We start from the raw sequence: 20,193 nt of genomic DNA, 5'->3' as shown, positions 1-20,193 counted from the left end.
GAAAAGACGAACACCGGACACAAAGTGCATGCGCGCGCAAAGGCGCTCACACGTACAACGCAGCGAGGGAATTTCATCATCCAATCGTGCAGTGAGAAAGCTGACAGGTCAAGCGAAGGCTCTGAGAAAGTGGATTATTTTCCCGTTGCCTCAGTGGATAATGTTATCCTGTCGAGGCCACCGCGAGCCAACTTGTAAGAATGTTGGCGCTCTGCGTAGTGAGTGGAATGATCGAGTTTTTTTTTGTATGACTGATTTTAAAATGTCCGAGCGGACTTGTGAAAATGTCCATGCGTGAGCATTATAATGTAGCATATTTTTTTGGACAATCACAGTGAAATTTCCATATATGGGCTAAGAAGCATTACAGTATTAAGGTAAAGCTTTGATTATTGAAGTAATCGAAAAACTATTTTGATACTTAATCGTTTTGAGACCTGCTTTAATTAAATCTTGTCGTAATCCTCAAAATTTAAACCTCTTACAATAAAATTCTCCCTATTTATGTAGTTCTCTATGTAAGCAGACTTTCTATCTTTGTGTTCCACTGAAATAAAATGTTTGCAATAATTCCAATATTTGGGAAAAAAATAAAGACATTTGCTCAAATATGTAACTGAATCTAAGGTTATTTCTATTCCGCCGTGTTTTGAAAGAAGAAATGAAATCAAAACCTTTTTTTAATCAGATTCATTGATTGACAAAAATAATCATCAGATTCATTGATTGTTATAATACTCATTAGTTGCGCCCCATACTAAAGAAAATAAACGAGTACAGCAAATGAGTCCAATTTTATTTCATCTAGATTCAACATCCTTTCATAAAAATGCACCTGATTATAAAGTCAATTTTGAAGATATTCACAGGGAAAGTCAAGTTAAAAAATGTCTTTACAAAAACAAGTTCTATTCCGCCCCACTAATATAAAAACCGCATTCTGACTAATATTGGGTTTATAGAATATGAAACATGCAGCAAAATCTACCTACTGTCGCCTGAAAATGACATCACAGTTGCTCAGGGCTCACCAATCACAGCTTAGCTTGTCACATGACTCAAATCAGAAAAAAGGTGAGCCGTGATTGGCCATTACCTGAGCCCCGAGCATCTGTGATGTCATTTTCTTGACGAAATGGCCGCCCCGTGAGATGCGTAAAAACAGATGTTATTTGCTGCATAATTCGTAGACCGCAAACGCAAATATGATCGGATTGTCATGTTTAAACCACCGGTGACGTGTAAAGCTAATTATCGTCGAGAAAATTTCCCGGTTGACTTCCCCTTTAAGTGTGCCTATTGGCCCAAAACACGTGGTATGTTTTACTGTTTGTTTTGGTAGATTTTTCAAACTTTGTGAAGGAATCCAACTGTATTTAAAAATAATAAAAATAAGTATCTCTTATTTTAACGCGGTCATCGTCACACAGTAATTGGCCCACAACACGACTGGTCTATCTGGTATTATGACGCTGCTCCTCACACGAAAGAAGATTTGTGTCGGAGGTAAATGGACTTGAAACGGCGACGTTAACCCCGAGGTTAGCGTCTGTTTACATCTTTACATCGGGGGCCAGCCACCTCATTGATCGCTGTTAAAAGTCGAGATGGCTCACAAATTGCGTATTTAAGCACAAAGCGGTGAAAGGGAAACCACTATACATGTGTGTGTGTGTGTGTACACGAATGCTTGGTGTGTGTGTGACCTCCAACACATCACACAACCTGCTTGTTACCAGACACTTTTTTACCTCACACATTATAGGAGCTGAGGGACCAACGAGGGCCTGCCCATTTTTGTGCCAGATGCTAACATTCACACTGACTCCAAATGTTCTGTGTGTGTGTGTGTGTGTGTGTGTGTGTGTGTGTACATCAGTCATGCAATGTGAGTCAGAAGGTTGCATAAAGGTGAACATGCACAGTGGGACTCGTAGGCTTGTGTGTGAGTGTGTGTGCACGTTTGTGTGTGTTTATGAGATGACTTAATTTTTGCGTGCAAACACATATTTTTATCCCTCGCCTCGGCCTCCTTTTGCTTCATTAACAAACAACAAAAGTTTGCTAACGTTTGTGTGTGTGTGTGTGTGTCTCATGTGTATGTGTGTGTCACAGCAACATGTGGTTCACATTTCCTTCGCAGCCACATGTGCAAACATACAGTCCGGGCAAGGGGTTTGACTTTGACTCAGTAGGTGGCGCTACAGAGTTGTGTTGTGGTGCAACGACCATTTTTATGAAGTCATTTTGAATTTAGTTTCAGACTACTAAGTACCAGGCAGTAGGATTGAACTATTAATAATTTAGTGATAACCTGCTTTAGCTTAAAAATACAGGATAGTAAGTACCTGGGCTCAAATGCCTGGACTTAAAAAAACATAAAAATATGTCTTCAAGTTTGAATGAATCATTGAGTCATAATGATATAGAAGAATGCAATTTTAAAATTGCATAGGCTGCTGTTTGGAGGAAAATAAAAGCTTTGTTTTCGTTAGTTGGTCTTTTTTTAAGGGTTGCAAGTCAAAGAGTTTACTAATTTAACAATGCAAATTAAGTGGATAAATAAACAGTTTTTTATATCAATTCATGGTTAACTTGACTTCATTTTATAGTATAATGAAAATCAAAATATTTGTCGAAATAAATCTGATATTGTTTATTGTGATATAGACTGATTTATGACTTGTATGTGATGAGAAATGAAAAGAGGACTTTGAAATAATCAGTTGTCATTTTCAGTTGACAGGAAGTGGAAAGATGCAGTTTTAAAGGTATGATTTACGCGTGAAAAATAGCTTAGTTAACATATTCACAGACTGCTCAAAACGGCTAAATAAGAAGAGTATCTCTTAAAAAACTGTCATAAAGAAAAGAAAAGACTCCTACCCATGCTCATTTTAATCGGCAGCTTCTCCTTGCTGGCGGCTTCTACGAGCTGCCGTCGCACCTCCATCACACCTTCCTTGTGCTTGCTAGTGAGCATTGCCTCCCACAGGGAACGGGCTGCAGGTGACCTGGCAGCAATCAAAACAGTGGTTACATTTTAGTTTTAGTTAGAAACACCCAAATACATCCTAAAAAATCTGTTTTTTCTCTTGTATCGACTTCAAAATGGTTGTGATTGTATTTTATGTCGCTATACTCTAAGAAACAGGTTCCCGTTATTTGTGGTGTCCCACAAGGCTTTGTTCTATGCCCCATGCTATTCTCCATTGAAACATATTGCACAGATGTGTTTTTTTTTTTTTTACAGAGAGCCTGCAAGGACAAAATGGATGAGACTGAATCTTGTCAGGCAGAGCATGTTGACTCCCCTGCGGGACCCCGCACAGGAAAAAGCCAGAATTAACACTGACTCAACATTTGGAATGTTCTCTCTATCTATGTTAATACTATTGTAGTGTGTCAGAGCCTACGGAGAGCAAAGCTCCTCTTGATAGCATCTCCCTCCGGTTTCCTTATCTTCTTGCTCAAGGAACACTCTGATCCGCCTCGCTAATGGGACTTTAACACAGGGCCTGCGTGTGCAACACTATCGACATCTGCCGGGATTAATATCTGGAAAAATGATCAAATGTTAGCTGATAAATTGCCTGATAACAACATTTATATAAATATGACTAATCACTAGAGAGAATATGCCTGTGAGTATTTTGTATGCTGTTTGTTAATACTTTTGCTCCGTGTATGTTCAACTAGCATTTCTTTAACGTTTCAGAGTTAGCAGAACTTCAATGCTAATTTTTGTTAGCTTGCATATGTGTTTTTACAGTCTACTGAAGAAAATCAAAGGCAGAGACGATATTATTGTTTTAATTTAGCTTTATAATACAACATTGATGACACTGAGAGTTCCCTGATAATTTTGTTAGAATTTAAAAACAAATACGTCTGTTGTCTAAGATTAAAAAAAATACTAAATAAACATATAATTGAGGACATTTCAACAAAGATGAGCTTGAATTAACATGTTTTTTTTAAGTTTGAAACCAATAGTTTTACCTTTTAATAAAAAATGAATCTACTTGATTATCGATTATCCATCTCCTTAACCAGTTGTTTGCAAATGGGGGTGCGTGTACACCTGGAGGGTATGTGACATTTTACAAGAGTCCTAGAGATATCAGCAAACGTATTTTAACACTTTTTAATGCCTTTAAAACAAACAGTGCATGTTCTTTTCAAACTAAGAGTAAAATAACTAGAACATGAAGCGACATATCGCTAAGTTGAGGTATAGCGACTCCTTTGCAAAACATTTTATGACTTTAGTTTATTAGTTTTTATAAGGATGAGTATTGTCATTAGACATGTATTTTTTTTGGCAAAAAAAAAGATGGAATCCATTGTCCTTGAGAACCAAAAACCGATATTAGATCACCATCCCGCCAAAAAAACATATCTGTCTGGTGGGTTCACAATAGACGTAGTCATAGGCGAAAGCCAAGTGAAAAACAAACCTAGAGGCACTCCATCTCATTCAAGAGAATTCAAGCACCAATGAAATCTTTATTGCACATTTTTTCTCTTTGAGTTCCTGCAGCACTGACAGTTTGTTGTCTGGGAACTACAAAAAAAAAAAAGAAGACGATTCCCGTCTTTTACGTCTCTCTTACGAAATACTCCGAGACAGCGGCGGGAGAAGCTAACAAAGAGCGAGTGAAGGTAGATGGAGGGAGGGAGGGAGGGAGAAGCTTGTTGACAAATGTGTAGCCTTTTTTTTTCTTCGTCATCGCCGTCTTTTGTGCTTTCTAACTGCTGCCATGTGTTTAATATCAGATGTAATCTGTTCCAGACCCTCAGGACTGGACAAGGCGAGGGGGGGGTGTATCGCATCGGGATGGCCGCCATCTTCACAGGCGAGTAAAACAAAAAAGGAAAAAAAGAGCAACCGAACATGACGGCGTGTTCAGTCGTTGCGAAAAAAAAGATACGCGAATATAAATCAGCTCTTTCCCAACAATATGCACGCTTGCCTAAGTTGTGGGGAATTCCAGACGTTAGTCCAGACCGATGACATGCTTTCATTTGTGCAGAAGGTTATTATTCTTTTTCTTTTGGCAAGTAAGGGAGCAAGTCGTGAGGTAACATCCCGCATGTTTAACGCGTTTGAAATGCTTGGCCCCGACTCGACCGTGTCCGAGGACGCGTACGTGTGCGTCGTCTTCTCTGGCGTGTTTGCGAAACATCTGAGCGCGCGTGTGTTCCCCGAGGACCAAAGAAGTGGATGAAATATGGTTCTCATTTGGCTCCGTGCCAACCCTTCACCACACAGACACAAACGCGCACGCGCACGCACGTCGCCCCTTGACGCCTTCCCCGCTGGGCCATTTGGTCAGAAAGAGGGCGGGGCTTAGAGCCGAACTTCAAAACGGTTCCAAACTAGGTGAGCAACGCTCCGCTTGGGAACACTGGGGGTGGGGTAGGGTGCTCTATAGACCACCTGAAGGGGGCACTCTTGCACTCCTACTCCTTCTCCAAGAGCCGAGCGCGTGTGTGAGAGCGTGCTATAAAGGTGGCTGAACATCACATAGAGTAAAACGGGCGAAGGAATGAGTAGGCATATTTAAGTGATGAAATAACAGATGACTGTCTGCGTGCATTAATGAGTGAGGGGCGTGAGGGAAAAAGGAGGGATTTGTTCCTGGAAGTGTGTGAGAAGGCAAAGAAGAATGTTTCAGTTTCGTCGGGGTATATGTGGATTTATGTATTGTATATGTGCGTTTGTCTCATTAAAAGGTCTCATTAAAACCATTAAAAAAAACATTAAATCATACATAAAGACAAAGCCAAATGAAAGAAACGAGCAGAATTAACTCAATGTCTGCAGATTTCTGACGTCTATGGTCGTCAATGGCAGTGAATGAGTTAAGGGATACTTTGCGTGTTCAAAGTTGCATTCCATAGGATAGGTTCGGGTTGAAGTCGGCGTTAGGGTTCACTTTCACTGAGCAATGTCTACTACCGGGATTGGAATTTTGGAAGTTGGAAGCAAGTAGTTCGAATTACTTCCAAGTTTTACTTCCCGTCCAGTTTTTGGAAGTCATGCACAGTTAGCTAGAATCTGCATTGCTTGATTACTTCTCGGGTTAGGTTTACAACGAGGCTCAGGGCCGTCATCAAGCACAGTTGACACCTAATTTTTTGATGACTGCTTATGATTGATCGCAATTAATAAACGAGTCAAATAGAATACATTTCCGTGTTCCCTAACCGCAGCACTCGGCCGCATACCTTGCTACTCCTAACTGAATCATCTGGAGACATCATGACTTTTACATGATAATATTCCCGTGTCACAAAGATGGGCTCGGACGATGGTTCAGTCTGCTCGCTTCTTTTATTTAAAATAATGCTGTAACAACTTCAGTTAACGCCAGCTGCTGTTAGATGCGGTCAATTTAAAAAACGTGTTTGTCTCCCTTTAAGAAAAACACCCAGCGTGATACAGGCCAACTCAACCTCTGCGGGGGCACTCTGACTCCATTTTTAAGTGATTTGACAAAAGCGGTTTCCTGAACACGAGCTCAAATTCCGACGATCGTACGACATTAGGGTCGCTCGGACTGTCTTCGTTTATGTATGACGCACTCTTGTACTTACATGAAAAGTTCATGTCATGATTCACGGGTGAGTCACCCAGTATAAATACCACCCCTAAAAACGCTCCAGGACGGGATTCAAATTTCTCAAAGGGATTCATTAGCTTTTATTTTCCTGCTCACCTCCGACGGAAAAACGTTGCTCGTTTGGCCGGCTATCTGCCGCAGCTGCGACACGCAATTAAGTTTCCGGCGTTTTTTTGGAAGTGGACAACAGAACACAAAAAAAACAAAAAAAAAAAACAAGGTCTAATACAAACCATAGGAGGAACCGCAACTGGAGTGAGAACATGTGTTTGCGCGAGTCTCCTGCAAAAAACAACACGGCTTTTACGCCGCCTTTCATTTTAGACGCTTGTTGACCTGTCTGTTGTTGACAGCTGGGAAAGTTCAGAGCACGGCGCTTAAATCCTTCAACTTTTCTGGGGGGGTTTGGAGCGTGTCAGCACCTACGCACGTCACACCTCCTAACCCAAGCGCACGTTACGGCAACTGGAAGGCAACTGCCTGCGCAGCAAATGTGCTCCGATGTGCGAAGAAGAAGAAGTCCTGGAGGACTCTGAAGTTTGTGCAACAGATGTGTCACGGGAGAAGATGAGAGGCAGAACCCCGGCCTTGAGTGTCTGTGTGTCCTGGCAAGAGCGACAGAAAAATGACCCGGCAGATTTATGGATGGGGTGTTGGGGCCGGGGGAGGGGGGTCCAGCAGGAAGTCAGTAGAGGGAGGGAGACACGACTACAAACGAAAGTTCAACGAATGGACTTTCGCAACCGCTTTTTTTGCGGCAAATCTTTAAAACGATCAGCAGGTTTGGTACCGATTGGATAGTGAGCACCCGTTTGTCTGAGATACCTACTACTGCTGCTTATGTAGTTGAATTCCCTCGCAGGAGCTCTAAGAAACCTGGAAATGTATCCAAAAGTTTTGTTATGATGGACAAATCCGCCCAATTTAATGTCCGTTTGTGTAATAGACCTACTTCCAATTAGGCCGGGAATTTCCAGGAGCCTTGCTATATGGAGAAAATGTCTGCTTCAGATGAAAATGTCAGAATTTTTATGATGGACATATCCGCATACCTGATTCTGATTGAGGCATTTATGGTCCAAGTTCCTTCAAACAAAAATTTCCAACTTTCTGTTCACTTTCTGACAAAAGAGTCTTGGGTTTTGTCAGTGGGTTTTGTAATGAAGTGGATTTGTCGAGAATATCTCTTTCCGATTGGAGTCGATTTGTCCGAATTCTTTTGCAGGAGCTCCACAGAGACCAAAATGTGAGCTACAAACAAACATGCCTGACTTCCTGTTCACTTTCAGGCATAAGAGATGTTTATGGTGGGTTTTGTTATGATGGACATACCCATCCAATAAAATGTCAAATGGTCCTGAAAAATAATTTATCTCAAATTTTTCAAACTTGACACTCGGTTTGTCTGAAATACCGACTTCTGATTGGCAGACGAGACGTTTTGGGTGGTCTTATGATGCAAATGCCCACCCAGTTTTCAAATGAATAAAATTGGTAATTATATTTTGAAAATTTCCAAAATTCCTCCAAAGACCTATAACCAACAAAGACGTGCATTATTACAAGTCAGTTTAATATTAACAGGAAACAAAAAATAAACTTTTACTACCGATAACTACCGCTATCTTAGTCATTTAGAATGAATGAAAAAAAAGCCCATCAGCAACACTAATCCGACTTATACTGATTTATAAGTTTTTGATCTTTTTTTTTTTTTAAACCGGTTCAAGCTTGATTAATTTGTGTACTAATACCAATATAGGCATATCTTTTAAATCAAAACCGGTCTCACAGTTTAAATCGGTTTCTATTACCCCCTTAAAAGAAAAAACAATAAAAAACATTAAAAAAATAGTATTAAAAATACGTGATATATATTTAAACTGATTATAATGGTAAACAAATGCTACGATCATCGTCAATACAAATGGGAAGAGCGCTTTATTGTCCGCACCAACGGAGGAAGTTTGATGGAGCTTTTTAGCATTTCAAATGAAAGCCGACAGCGTGGGCTCTTTGAAGGAGTTGGGCAAGAGGATCTGAAGCGTTATCTGTGCGGATGTTTGATCCGGCTCTTTCGGAATAAATGCGCAGTGTCCTTTGGTGGAAACGCAATAAAATAGCATCAAACAGACAAAAATAAAAAAAAAAGAAAAAGAGGTTCTGTTATCTCGGGCTTGACGGGAACAATCTGTTCAGGTAAAAGACGTCCAGTGGCTTCACACATGGTGGAGGAGTCCAACATTACGATGGCTAAGATTTTTAGATTTGATACCGGTCTCATCTGAAGTTTAAGCCATTGCTGTTGATTAAATCCCTGTGATAAAATCTTAAACGTGAAAAAAAAAAAAAAAATGCTGGCATGTTACCACGCTGATACCATCAAGGACAGATCTTCGAATTAATAAAACTTCTATTTCGGTATAATCTTGAATTTATGATAGAAAAAAAGACAAGCAACAAACATTAAGCGATTCTGCGAGGAATGAAAAGCCAGAGCTGAAAAAATAATGCCGGAGGATAGAGACGACAAAACTAACACGACTCCAGGTGTCACTCAGTAAGCCACGCCCCTTAAAGGCACACATGCAACACACAGATACTACAGTACAGTATGTAACACTTGAACTTTCCTACAAAAAAGACAAATGTGAGATTTTGCACTTTTGTAAAAAGTCATTCTATTGGCGTTGAGCTTTCTTAAAAAAAAAAAAGAGGACAGATGGGTCATGTGCATCCCTAAAAAGCTGCCAATTGATCACACTGTCCGAAAAAGAGACAAATATTTGACCTGACTTCCTAAAAAGAAGACACGCTATTGGTGTTAAAATGTACTAAAGAGTACAGACAATTGGTGTCCTCTTTTCTAAAAAGTATTAGTATATTAGGCTAACCTAACAACAACAAAAAAATAGGATATTTAAATGTGTCATGATGAGATTTAAAGTCATCATGGCATGCTTAGAAGGAAAGCTATATATAGCTTAACATGAAAAATGTGTTTTTGTTTTTTTCTGTTTGTATGAAAACAAGCTTATAAAAGCTACAGAAACCTACTAGTCAAGACAACATGTGGACCGCCATATTTGTGGGCGGAGATGTAGCTGCATTGTCAGAATATGAGCAACCAAATGATGTGCATTGAATGGGGAATACATTTTTCTGAATAAGCCATATGCATGTTTCCTTCTCAGCTCTACAGCTATACTTTAATTCTCGCCTCGATGAATTTAAACCTCGACTTGACGACTTCAAAACTCAACGTGATGACTTTAAATCTCATTTTGTCATTATTTTTTCCTCACTAGGGGACACTAATACACCGTGGTACAAAGGCTGAATCAGCGTCTCATTTCATAGGTTGTGCAAAGAACAATAAATATCAGAACGTCGTTTCAGGCTCTGGTCTGCCGTGTTTTGCAGGATCTCCACGTGAAAGACGCTTTATTTATGTTAGTACGTTCACACCAACCCCTAAATATAGCTTGCGAAGCATAAAATGAGTGCGGCCACTTTTCCTTCACCTCTTAGCGCTTGTCTGTCATTAGCATGTCTACCTCTGCTTTACATGCCGCCAATACTGCATTTTTGTATTTTTATTTTTTAACTCAAGCTCATGTTCCCCAGTGCTGGACAGAAATAGGTGTTTTTCATTCTGCGAAATACGCCAGGCACATGAGGGAGATTGCTGCCTCGTCGTGTTTTCTCATGGCTAGGGTGCGGTCGGATACGCGGAACCAGATCTCTGCCACCCATGCACAAAACTCCTGCGGCAGGATCAGGGTCCGAGGAGGAGCGAGGTCGGGGGGAACTCGGTGCCCCCTTCCAATGGGATTGGGACGCACCGCGCAGGGCAAGGAAATGGCTTTCGGAGCCAAGCACAGCACAGACGTGGCGGCAAAGGTAGCCCACCACAAACCTTCACTCCGCGGCACACGTTTATTCAACTCTGCGTTTATTGGAGAGTAGGTGTGCAGGGGCTCGGCTGCGTGGAAAAGGAGAACCGCAAGGTCAAGGGCGGGCTTGCTGGATCCTAACCATCCCCCCGGCAGGTTACAGCTCCAAAATATATGACAGTAATTGCAAAGTAAGTGTGGGGTCTACCCACCACCCAACAAGTAATTGGGGACGGAGGACACGCTAATCTACGCAAATAACCTGGAATCACTCCAAGGAAATATCACGCTACGCTAAAGCAACATTTCAAGGTTTCAGCCGCTTTAGCAACAACAGAAAACCCCTCATCAAAACACAGCCAGATTTAAAAATAACCACACAAATCATACATTAGGTGTGTCAACGTCCAGGAGGAGGAAACGCTTCGCAGAGACACCGAACCACGCACAGACGACCGCCGGCTTGAGTGGTGGAAAGCGAAGGCTGAACAACAGGGCCGGAAAGAAAGTGCACGATTCGCGCAGGAAAATTATTCATTCGTCGTCTTTTTGGGAAATTTTGACAACAAATGTTTTTAAGGAAGTGGAACTGTGGAAGTGTAATTGTAGATGTATTATAGTAGTTATCTTTTTCGAGGAAGTGTTACTTTGAATTCTCTTCTTTTTGTTTAATGCAAAACATAGTTGGACTTTTTGGAAAAAAAAAGGGGGGAAAACATAAATCAACATCACAAAAAAGCAACAATGTTTGTTCTTTAATCAAGGGGCAATGGTTATAGTTTTTCTTCATTCTGGTAAAGCGCAACATCAGTTCCTGTTTATTGTTTTGGAAAGTGCAACATCCAAAGTTGGTCTTTTTTTTAGGAAAGATAACCTCGATAGTTTCCCTTATTTTCAACAAACTGATACTTTGACTTCTCCGTAGAAAAAAAAAATAAACATCAAGCGTTTATATTCCTCTTAAATGCAACATCAATACATAGTCTTCTTTTTATGGAAGTCCAAAATCAATCGACTGTTTGGGGGCAAAGCGAAACCTCACGATAATAGTTTCGCCATAAAAAGAAGGAGGTTGTTTTATGTTAACGTGCATGTCGGCGTAAACACAAGCTGCTTCCTTTTAAAGGATTTGCACGAGAAGATTAAAGAGCATTGTCTCAAACATGGCGCTCGGATAAATTGGGGAATCTGCCTTTCCTTGCCATGTTTTTCCCTCGCGAACATCTGCGACGATGATGCTCGACTGGGACATCTGTTGTGCAAAATGCGCGGCCGTAACCCTCCCGCTGCTCGCTCATTATAGTTGCGCACTGCGCACTTACTGATGAAATCATCGCTACGTCCTCAACAATGTACTTGGCTTGGTTATGCGAGGAGTTTATGATAACATAAATACGATGCGGTCACTCAACACTAAAGATAAAATGCAATTTGTGAGTTAGTATATGAATGTGTTTGCCTTAGACTTGATCCCGCCTCCCTGTTGCTTAAAAGCAAGCTAACGCTAATGCTAGAGCTAACGCTCATATGGCGATTCTGGGAAATATAAAGTAACCGACATACAGCGTCTGATCGATTTATTTTAAATATCTCTTTTAATTATACATAGATACACACTTACCGATACATTGTTTACTTAAAATAAATCCTTATTCATTCTAAAATTATTCAAATGTCTTTAAATTTCATTAAGATTTTTTGCAATCCCTTTATATACGGTAATGACGATGTACTATTAAAATAATTGATATGAGTTTGAATGGAGGCGTAATCGTTAAATGATGAAGACTACTGACTAATCGAGGACCAAATTAAACAAGAATTATTTTTAAATAATCAATTAATCGGTTCAAGACCAAAAAGATCAGAATTTCAGTCTCTCAAATGGAAATATTCTCAGATTTCTTCTATACTCTATGAAAGCAGATATGTATGGTATTGAAATAAAACATTTACAAACGTCTGCTTGTACTTTGGAAAACAATGATCAAGGTTTTGACTGATTTTCTAACATGTTACAGACCAAATCAGCTACAAAATTACTTAAAAATTATTTTTTGCATCATCAATTTGAAAAAAAAAGTCAGTTTTGGTTTTTCAAAAAGAAATGAAAATTATAAGATGTTCTTTTGAATTCAATTCATTGATTAATCAACAAAATAATATACAGAAGAATTGATCACTAATATATTAATTGTTACTTTGTTACTATGTTTGCGTCCATGTGGCCGTGCATTGCCATGTTTTCTTCCAGGGACTAATAAAGCACTAAAAGCCACAAGACGTCCTCTCGGAGCTCATGAATGGGGCGAGGCGGGAATGGAACAAATGACGCGGGCCTGATCCCGGCCACGTACGAACCGCTGGCACCTCGCTCGTGGCCCTCATGTGCCAGGCGGTCCAATTCCGTGCTTGTGTGAGCGTTATGGGATTTCAAGTGAAAAAAAAAAAAGAAGAAAATCCTCCCACATGATTGCATTAGTGCATGAGGGGTCAGACTAGTGCAACTATTATTAGATTAGCATTTATTAGTATTGTCAATGGAAAATTCTTTGAGTATTAAAGTAAGCAAGACTTTACCATGCTAATTTCTGCTTTGTCTGTGGCATTGTGCATTAATTTTAGTATCAAGCTAGCAGACTTTAAAATTATACAGTTTGTTTGGACATTTTGGAAGGTTCAGAATTCTATTTTATGTGTCACCTCTAAAATAAAGGGATCGATTGGAAACGTGCGTCAGTAAGATGAAATGTGTTTAAAGCATGTGAAGGTTAACCAATTTCATACATATAAATGAGCATCATTTTTTAGCGCTTATGTGGCAGCGTCACAGAAAAATGCCAAAGAAACAAAAAGAGAACAATATTTGAGACTCACTGAGGTTGCGCCAGGCAGCCAGGTGCCACGCAGTTCTCTGAACCGGGAACGATCATCACGCCGCTCAGTTCTCGCATGTCCACCTGGACGTCCGTCACGTGACCGGGCAGAGGTTTCAGGACCGTCAATATCTTCTCTGCCAGGCTGTCCCCCTGATGACCAACTGCACCTGTTTTTCAAAGCATCATTTCCTACTTGAGGAAACCATTCTGCTAGTCTAAACTACCGGTAGTTTTAAAGTAGTTTAAACTATTGTAAATGAAGTGGTATCATAAGAATTTTGAGGTTCATTGGTTTTGTATCCTAGTATGTTACTCAAAATATTTATATATCAGATTTCCCCTTTCGTACCATATATTTATTCTTCTTGTGTTTATATTGAATACAGAGCAGACTATTGTGACGAAAAAAATATCGGCCTATGGGATCGTATGATTGAGCTCCATGAAATCTGCCCGGCAACAAACTTTTCAAACTCATTCGTTCAGGTAATTGGTTACAATGAAGGCGGACAAAAATTTGAAAAGACTTCTCTCGGTCTCGTTTTATGACAAAATCCTGCCATTTAAACTCAGTCTTTAAGAGAACCAAAAATTAATCGGTTATTGAAATTTTACTTTGCATCGGCCTAAAAAAAAAAATAAAAAATCTGCCGGGGCCCCAATTTGAAAGAGGTGACTTTTTATATCCATTACACGATCTGAAAAACAAACGAGACATACCAGTGAGGTCCATGGTGCGGTCCACAAAGATGATAGAGGCTTTATTGGGGGCTGTCTTCCTTCGATTCTTGGCCTGAGGGTGACCCGCCAGTTCCCCTGCGATGAGGCGACTCATGGGGCCCACGGCGAAGCTTTCCTCCCTGGTGCCGGTGGCCTCAAACATAGCGTTCAAGGCCCCCGCCAGCGCCTTGATCTCCAAATGCAGCTCGGCGGGGAGCGCATGAATGTCCACGTCCAGCAGGCTGGCGAAACGCTTTTTATCCGGCCGCTTGGCGTTGAGGGCGCGCAAATCGGGCGGCAGCAGTGGGAAAAGGCGGGCGAAGGCGGGCGCCAGGAGCAGCTGCTGGGACACGGGGGCAAAGGACAGCGGCACGTGAAGGACCTCGGCCGTGTAGTTCATGTCACCCATCCACTCGCACAGCTTGTCCTCCAGCTGCTCAAAGACGGGCGTGGCGCCATCCGCGTCCCCCGCCGTCGCCGCAACGTTGTTGGCCAGCAGGTGCAGTGGGTGGGACATGGCTGTGACCACCACGCAGTACTGCAGGTGGCTGAGCGAGATGATGTCCTTTATGGTGTCGACGGTGCGTCCTTTCAACAAGGTGCTCACCTGGGGGTGGAAAAAGGAGGTCATTTAACTTGTTTTTTTTTTACCTTGTGGAGTATATTGACCATTTTTGGATCCATTTCTTCCACATCATTCTCGCAGTATCTCACAGTGTGATAACTAAGTGGTCGTGACGTGTTGAACTTTGAAACGTTGTCACCACTTGGGAAGCTACTACACCACTATTTGAGAAGGACTGTTTTAATGGGACGTGTATCTTTACTGCCCTTTTTTTTTTCAAGGGAAGTAAACATTTCAAAAATTGGTGAACAAGTATGCACCGTTTGCACACACTCTTCCACTTGGATAAATACTGATTTAACTGATCACATTTAAACCTCATTCAAATGGGACTCAACATCTGCCGTCCTGATTGAACCCAAATCAAGTTTTTCGAGAAGCGTAATAAACTTAATTTACTGCCAATTTTGGGTGGTTTGTAAACAGAAATTCACTTCTATTCATCTTAGACTCCCCAGCGTAAACTAATGAGCAGTTGTGCTCATTTTAATTATTTGTTATTCTTTATTGCCGCTCACCACAAACACCGCTTTGGGCTCGTCCTCGCTACATGACTCGAAACTGGAGAACTGCTTCACGTTGCGGGCTCCGGCGTCCAACAACGCGGCGGCACCCCCGGCGCTCCAGTGGAGAGCTTCCGCGCAGGGGTCGTCCATGAAGACTACCGCCCGGTTCACCTTGGATAAGACGCGGTCCCACATTTGCACCGGACAGTGCCACACCGCCTCCGGAGTAAGCATTTCGGCCCACAAACAGACGCCGGCCGGCTGGTAGAGGTAGAAAAGTGACAGCTCAGCTGCGAAGAAAACAAACACGTTGATGACGTGTCGGTGGTGTGTCGCGGATATAACACGTCACATCCGTGGAGTCGCGTTGCCATGGAAAAGAAGCATTTTGCAACAGCAGGATAGTGAACTGGTATAGCTAGTGAGATGGAGATGGTTTTTGGATATGGTTTTAAATTGAATCTTGAATTGTGTTCATTTCATTTTGTCAAATGTTTTAAGTTATTATGCATTATGTACGTATACATTATGTGTGTGTATATATGATGTTTCATGTGTTAATGTACTTAAAAATGTGTTTTAAAAGGGTGGTTGTAAGATTTAAAACGGCTTTGAATGATTAAAATGTGCACGATGGGTCAGTACACACACGTGGATTTTTTTTTTAAATAAATTAGTGGCCTAATCCCATCTAAATTGTTGAAAATAGCTCGCTTACTTTTACAATACAAAGCTATTTGTTAAAGTATTTTTGAGTCTCCTGAAAAGTGACAGTTATATATTATATTTGTATACATATTATTAAATGTATTAATGTAATTCATATAAATAATTTTCATTGAAAGGCATTGTTTTTTTTATTTCGTTATTGCTTTGTTTTCATGCATTTCTATTTGATGTAATTACATTTTTATAGTATTTTAAAACTTTACCTCATAGATTTAAATCCAACAAAGTCATTTTTTGCCCATGTAACAAAAAAAATCAACTCAATCAATTCAATTCTTTATTTATAGAACGCTCAACACAACCAGTATTGAATAAAAAGTGATGTAACATGGAGGGGTACAATTAAGTCATAATAACAAATACAGTTATAATAATATTAATGAATTGCATGCCCACCTCCTGCTGCCATTTGTTTCAAAATACACGATACAGTAAGTGGATTGTAATCAGTCACAATAACGCTCATTACAGCTGCATTATATATAAGCCACTGCAAGCCTTGTGAATTGCATCTAATGCTGAAACCAGTCATGCGTGGAACAATGAGAGCCAATTCAAGTCCCGTTAAATCCTTTTCAATGGGCCCCACGCTAAATACTTCCAACTGGATGAGAGTGCCATTGAGTCGTGGTGCGTTCAGGTTATAACCCAGCATAGGAGAAAAGAAACTTCCATCTTGTATCGATAACGCTTTTCAAGAACAAGCAAGTAGATTAATTGATTTGTTCGCATTACGAAGATCAACGCGGACATGTATACTATACTGTACTATACTGTATACTATATCATAAAGATTGTTTTTTTCCCCTTGAGTGACAATCACCCAAGCGCTGGCTCATACGCCGAACGACTCGTAAGTGCGTTTACTCGCGAGTCCAAGTCCCACCGGGTTTATTTTTATCCGCTAGTCTTGACTAACTCCCGGTGACAGAAAGGGGTTAGTGTCCCATCTGTGTGTGTGTGTGAACATGCTTGGCGGGGGTGTGAATGCGATGACTATAAAGAGCCTGTTTGGCGAAGACGAGCCAAGATGACCCAGTTAAGGAGTTTGAATGCGTTAATGGAGCCGCGGGAGTCGTTGCAGGGATGTAAGGGAGCGAGATTAGACGCGTCCTCTTTTCTATCGCTGGGAAAAAAAACACAATGTTACGTAAATCAAGCACACCCAGGCGTCATTTAAGGTGGACGCATTAAATCCTCACAATTAGGAATCCAGTTTTTTGCTGCGTTATATGACCATCACTATAAAACACAGGTGTCAAACTCAAGGCCCAGGGACCAGATGTGGCCTGTCACATAATTTTATGTGGTCCGCGGAATGCTAATTATGACTTCAGGTTTCTGTAATTTTCAAGATGTCTACAACTTTGACAATTTTTTGTCATCGCTACCTCTTTTGAACAGTTTTTAGTGGGATGAGATTTCAAAATCTTCACAGTCATAACGGCCCTCCGGGAGGTACAGCCTATAGGTGTCATATTTAGCCCATGTCGGACTAATTTACTGCCATTCAAAATTGGAAATATTGTCAATTTTGGACATGTTGATGTTTTAGCTTACATTTCCCCCGATTTTCGCAGTGATCCTTGCATTGGCAACTCGCAAACAAGGCGCAACAGAAATTTTCGTGTTAACACCCCAAAACTACTAGGTGGCGCTTGTGGCCAACTTATGACATTGATAAGCCTTTCAACAACTTTGATGATTGGCTTAGTCTGGACTCCCATAATGCAAACTCTTGAAAGGCCATAAAACTCTAATTATGACATAATAAATATTCCTATTTCAATGTCATAAATATTCAGCGTACTGTAGTTTCTTTTGCTACTATCACATTTTTACGATTTTTGTACATAAAGGTAGCCCCCCCCCCCCCCCCCCCCCCCCAATTTTTTAAATACATTTATGGATTGGGCTGATGCCACTGAACATTTGAGGGGTTGAAAGTAATTATATATATTTATATTTGACGAAGTTATGACCCTTTCAAAGCCAGTCCAATTTGAGTGATGATAAGGCCAGGCTCGTGAAAAATCCCTGGACACCCAGGGGTTAAAAAGTCAGTTTTCATGTGCTTTTTTTTAAAGTGTAAAAATACACCAAATTTAGTATTACCAAGAGGGAAGTTTCGTCTTTAACGCAGTATTTTGTCCAATTCTTTGGCATTTTACATCAAAGAGAAGACATTGAAAGAAGACACGAGGGAGCTGAAATTTCACCCAGATGCTGACAACATGACTAACCACATAGTTATCACACTACCGTTTGGAGCCTTATCTAAAATGCTGCGAAAATAATGTGTAGGAAAATGACCCAAAATGGTCAAATCTTGCAAAAGGGTTACGATGAAAATGTAAAAAAAAAATGTTCACTAAGTGAACGTGGAGCAGATGCTGGCACCAAAAGGTAGACGGCAATCATATTTAACAGCCTCAAAGTGGACGTGCAGCAGCCAATTCAATTTATAATAATGCACAATTGGCTAACGGTTGAATCTTTTGTGGCGCAGCCTCATCATTTAGCAACACCTCCTACGGCCTGCGAATTGGATTTGATGTGATTTTCCTCTAATGACACTTCAGCTCTGCTGTGGGGACTCCTATTTATAGCTAGAATGAAACAATTGAGGTAGTTTGAGTACTGCGAACCCTCGGGTAAGTGACCAAGCCCCAGCAGAGAAGGTCCCAAAAATGACTCCAGCCTATGTTGATAGTTTAAAGATGAACTATCCACCAGTTTGATCTTAAGCATACCTGGTAGAAAAAGTCAAACATTTTCTTTACAAAAAAAAATAAACAAAAGAAAAATCAGAAAATAACATCACAGTTAATGACCAATCGCAGCTAACCCGTGTTAACTAAGTTTGGTCTTCAAATCTATTTAAAAAAGATGGCAGGATGGCCTTTTTTTTTAAATTTCTCTTTTGTAATATTACCTGTAAAAAATGTAATTCATTCAGAAATTCCGTTCACTATTCACAAAAGTATTTGTATTTCCTTTCTAAATCTTGCTAAGGGTTATAGAACCACAACATAGATGCTAATTATCGTTAGTGTTAAGCTAGTGGTTATCATTAGCGTTAAGCTAGTGGCCTAAAAACCAAATAAGTTTATTAAAACAACTGTGCATTAAAACTTCTTTGTTCTTTGCTTAGTTTAACTATAAACTTCAACTTGGAGTATCATTTTTCAAGCTACAGCTCCATACAACTTAAATGTGCAGTTAAATTGTGAATCATTGTGTATTAATTCATGAAATGGGCCATTGTTACAAAATCATACCCCTAAAATTCCAAGGGTACCACTCACTTTTCTCTTGAGGCAAAGCAGACTGAGTCAAAGGTTCAGCTGTAAACGGCCCTGACTTTTTTTTTTTTTTTTTTTTTAATTTTTGGTAACGCTCACATTGCAACACAATCAGTTAACGCACACACAGAGCTTCCTTTGAAGGCATAAACAGTCAGTCACATCTGGATACCATCCCTTCTCTTTTCTTTTTCTTTCCGCAAACAGCCCAGCTTAGCTTGAGGGGGGCACGCAGCAGTTTTCGGCCACGCGGGGAGCACAGAGCCGCTTGAAACCGGGGTAAGAATAATAGATGGCAAACATGGACCAAAAAAACCCCCCAAAACAAAACAAAACTTGCTCTCACTCCACTTGAACTGGAATTTGTGAATCCTAGATTTCCATTAGCCCATGAACGCTGTGTCACACAATGTTAGCTTTAAGCTAACAGATTTATGCTGCTGAAAATGATGCTGTTGGTTCAAATATTTTGTTATTGAAATACACAATTGTGATGATGTCCGAGGGTTTCCAAACTGCGGCTCGGGGGCCCTCCATCTCCGATTTTTACGGCCCACGGCATGTTCTAAAGATATATTTCGACATGGCCCGCTAATTAAAAAAGTCATAAACAGGTTTAATGGGAGACAGTTACAAAAAAATTCCTAGTCATCGCATCACATTTGACGAAAAAGCCCTCTTAGCATTTCTTTTCCTTCGAGTAATTAGAGTATAAAGTCCTTTAATTTAGTTGCTAAAGTAAAAGATTAATTTGGTATTTAAGTACAAATCAATTCAATTATTTTAGGTTCTAAAAACATACTAGTATTTTAACAGCTAAAATTACTAACGTAATTGACTATTTCAGTAAGAAAGTAATCAATTTAGGTAGTAAAGTGCCTTCCTTTAGTCACTAAAGTACCAA

General features: G+C 40.3%; 1 protein-coding gene across 1 annotated transcript in view; it reads right to left on the bottom strand.

Annotated features, from left to right (window-relative positions):
- Positions 1 to 15,575, bottom strand: part of scfd2 (sec1 family domain containing 2) — an 82,366-nt gene extending 66,791 nt beyond the window's left edge. The window contains exons 1-4 of the mRNA XM_088426228.1: positions 15,268 to 15,575; positions 14,125 to 14,731; positions 13,403 to 13,571; positions 2,887 to 3,014 (exon numbers count right to left, since the gene is read on the bottom strand). Of these exons, the coding sequence (XP_088282354.1) occupies positions 2,887 to 3,014; positions 13,403 to 13,571; positions 14,125 to 14,731; positions 15,268 to 15,489 (1,126 nt within the window). The 5' untranslated portion in view covers positions 15,490 to 15,575. The remainder of the gene's footprint in view (positions 1 to 2,886; positions 3,015 to 13,402; positions 13,572 to 14,124; positions 14,732 to 15,267) is intronic.
- Between the last annotated feature and the right edge of the window lie 4,618 nt (positions 15,576 to 20,193).

This window comes from Hippichthys cyanospilos, chromosome 10, assembly GCF_059441005.1.
Source record: "Hippichthys cyanospilos isolate Australia breed blue-spotted pipefish chromosome 10, RoL_Hcya_1.0, whole genome shotgun sequence".
NCBI classification, from domain to species: Eukaryota; Metazoa; Chordata; class Actinopteri; order Syngnathiformes; family Syngnathidae; genus Hippichthys; species Hippichthys cyanospilos.
Note: the sequence above shows the minus strand (reverse complement) of the source record. Positions and strands in the feature narration are given on the sequence as shown.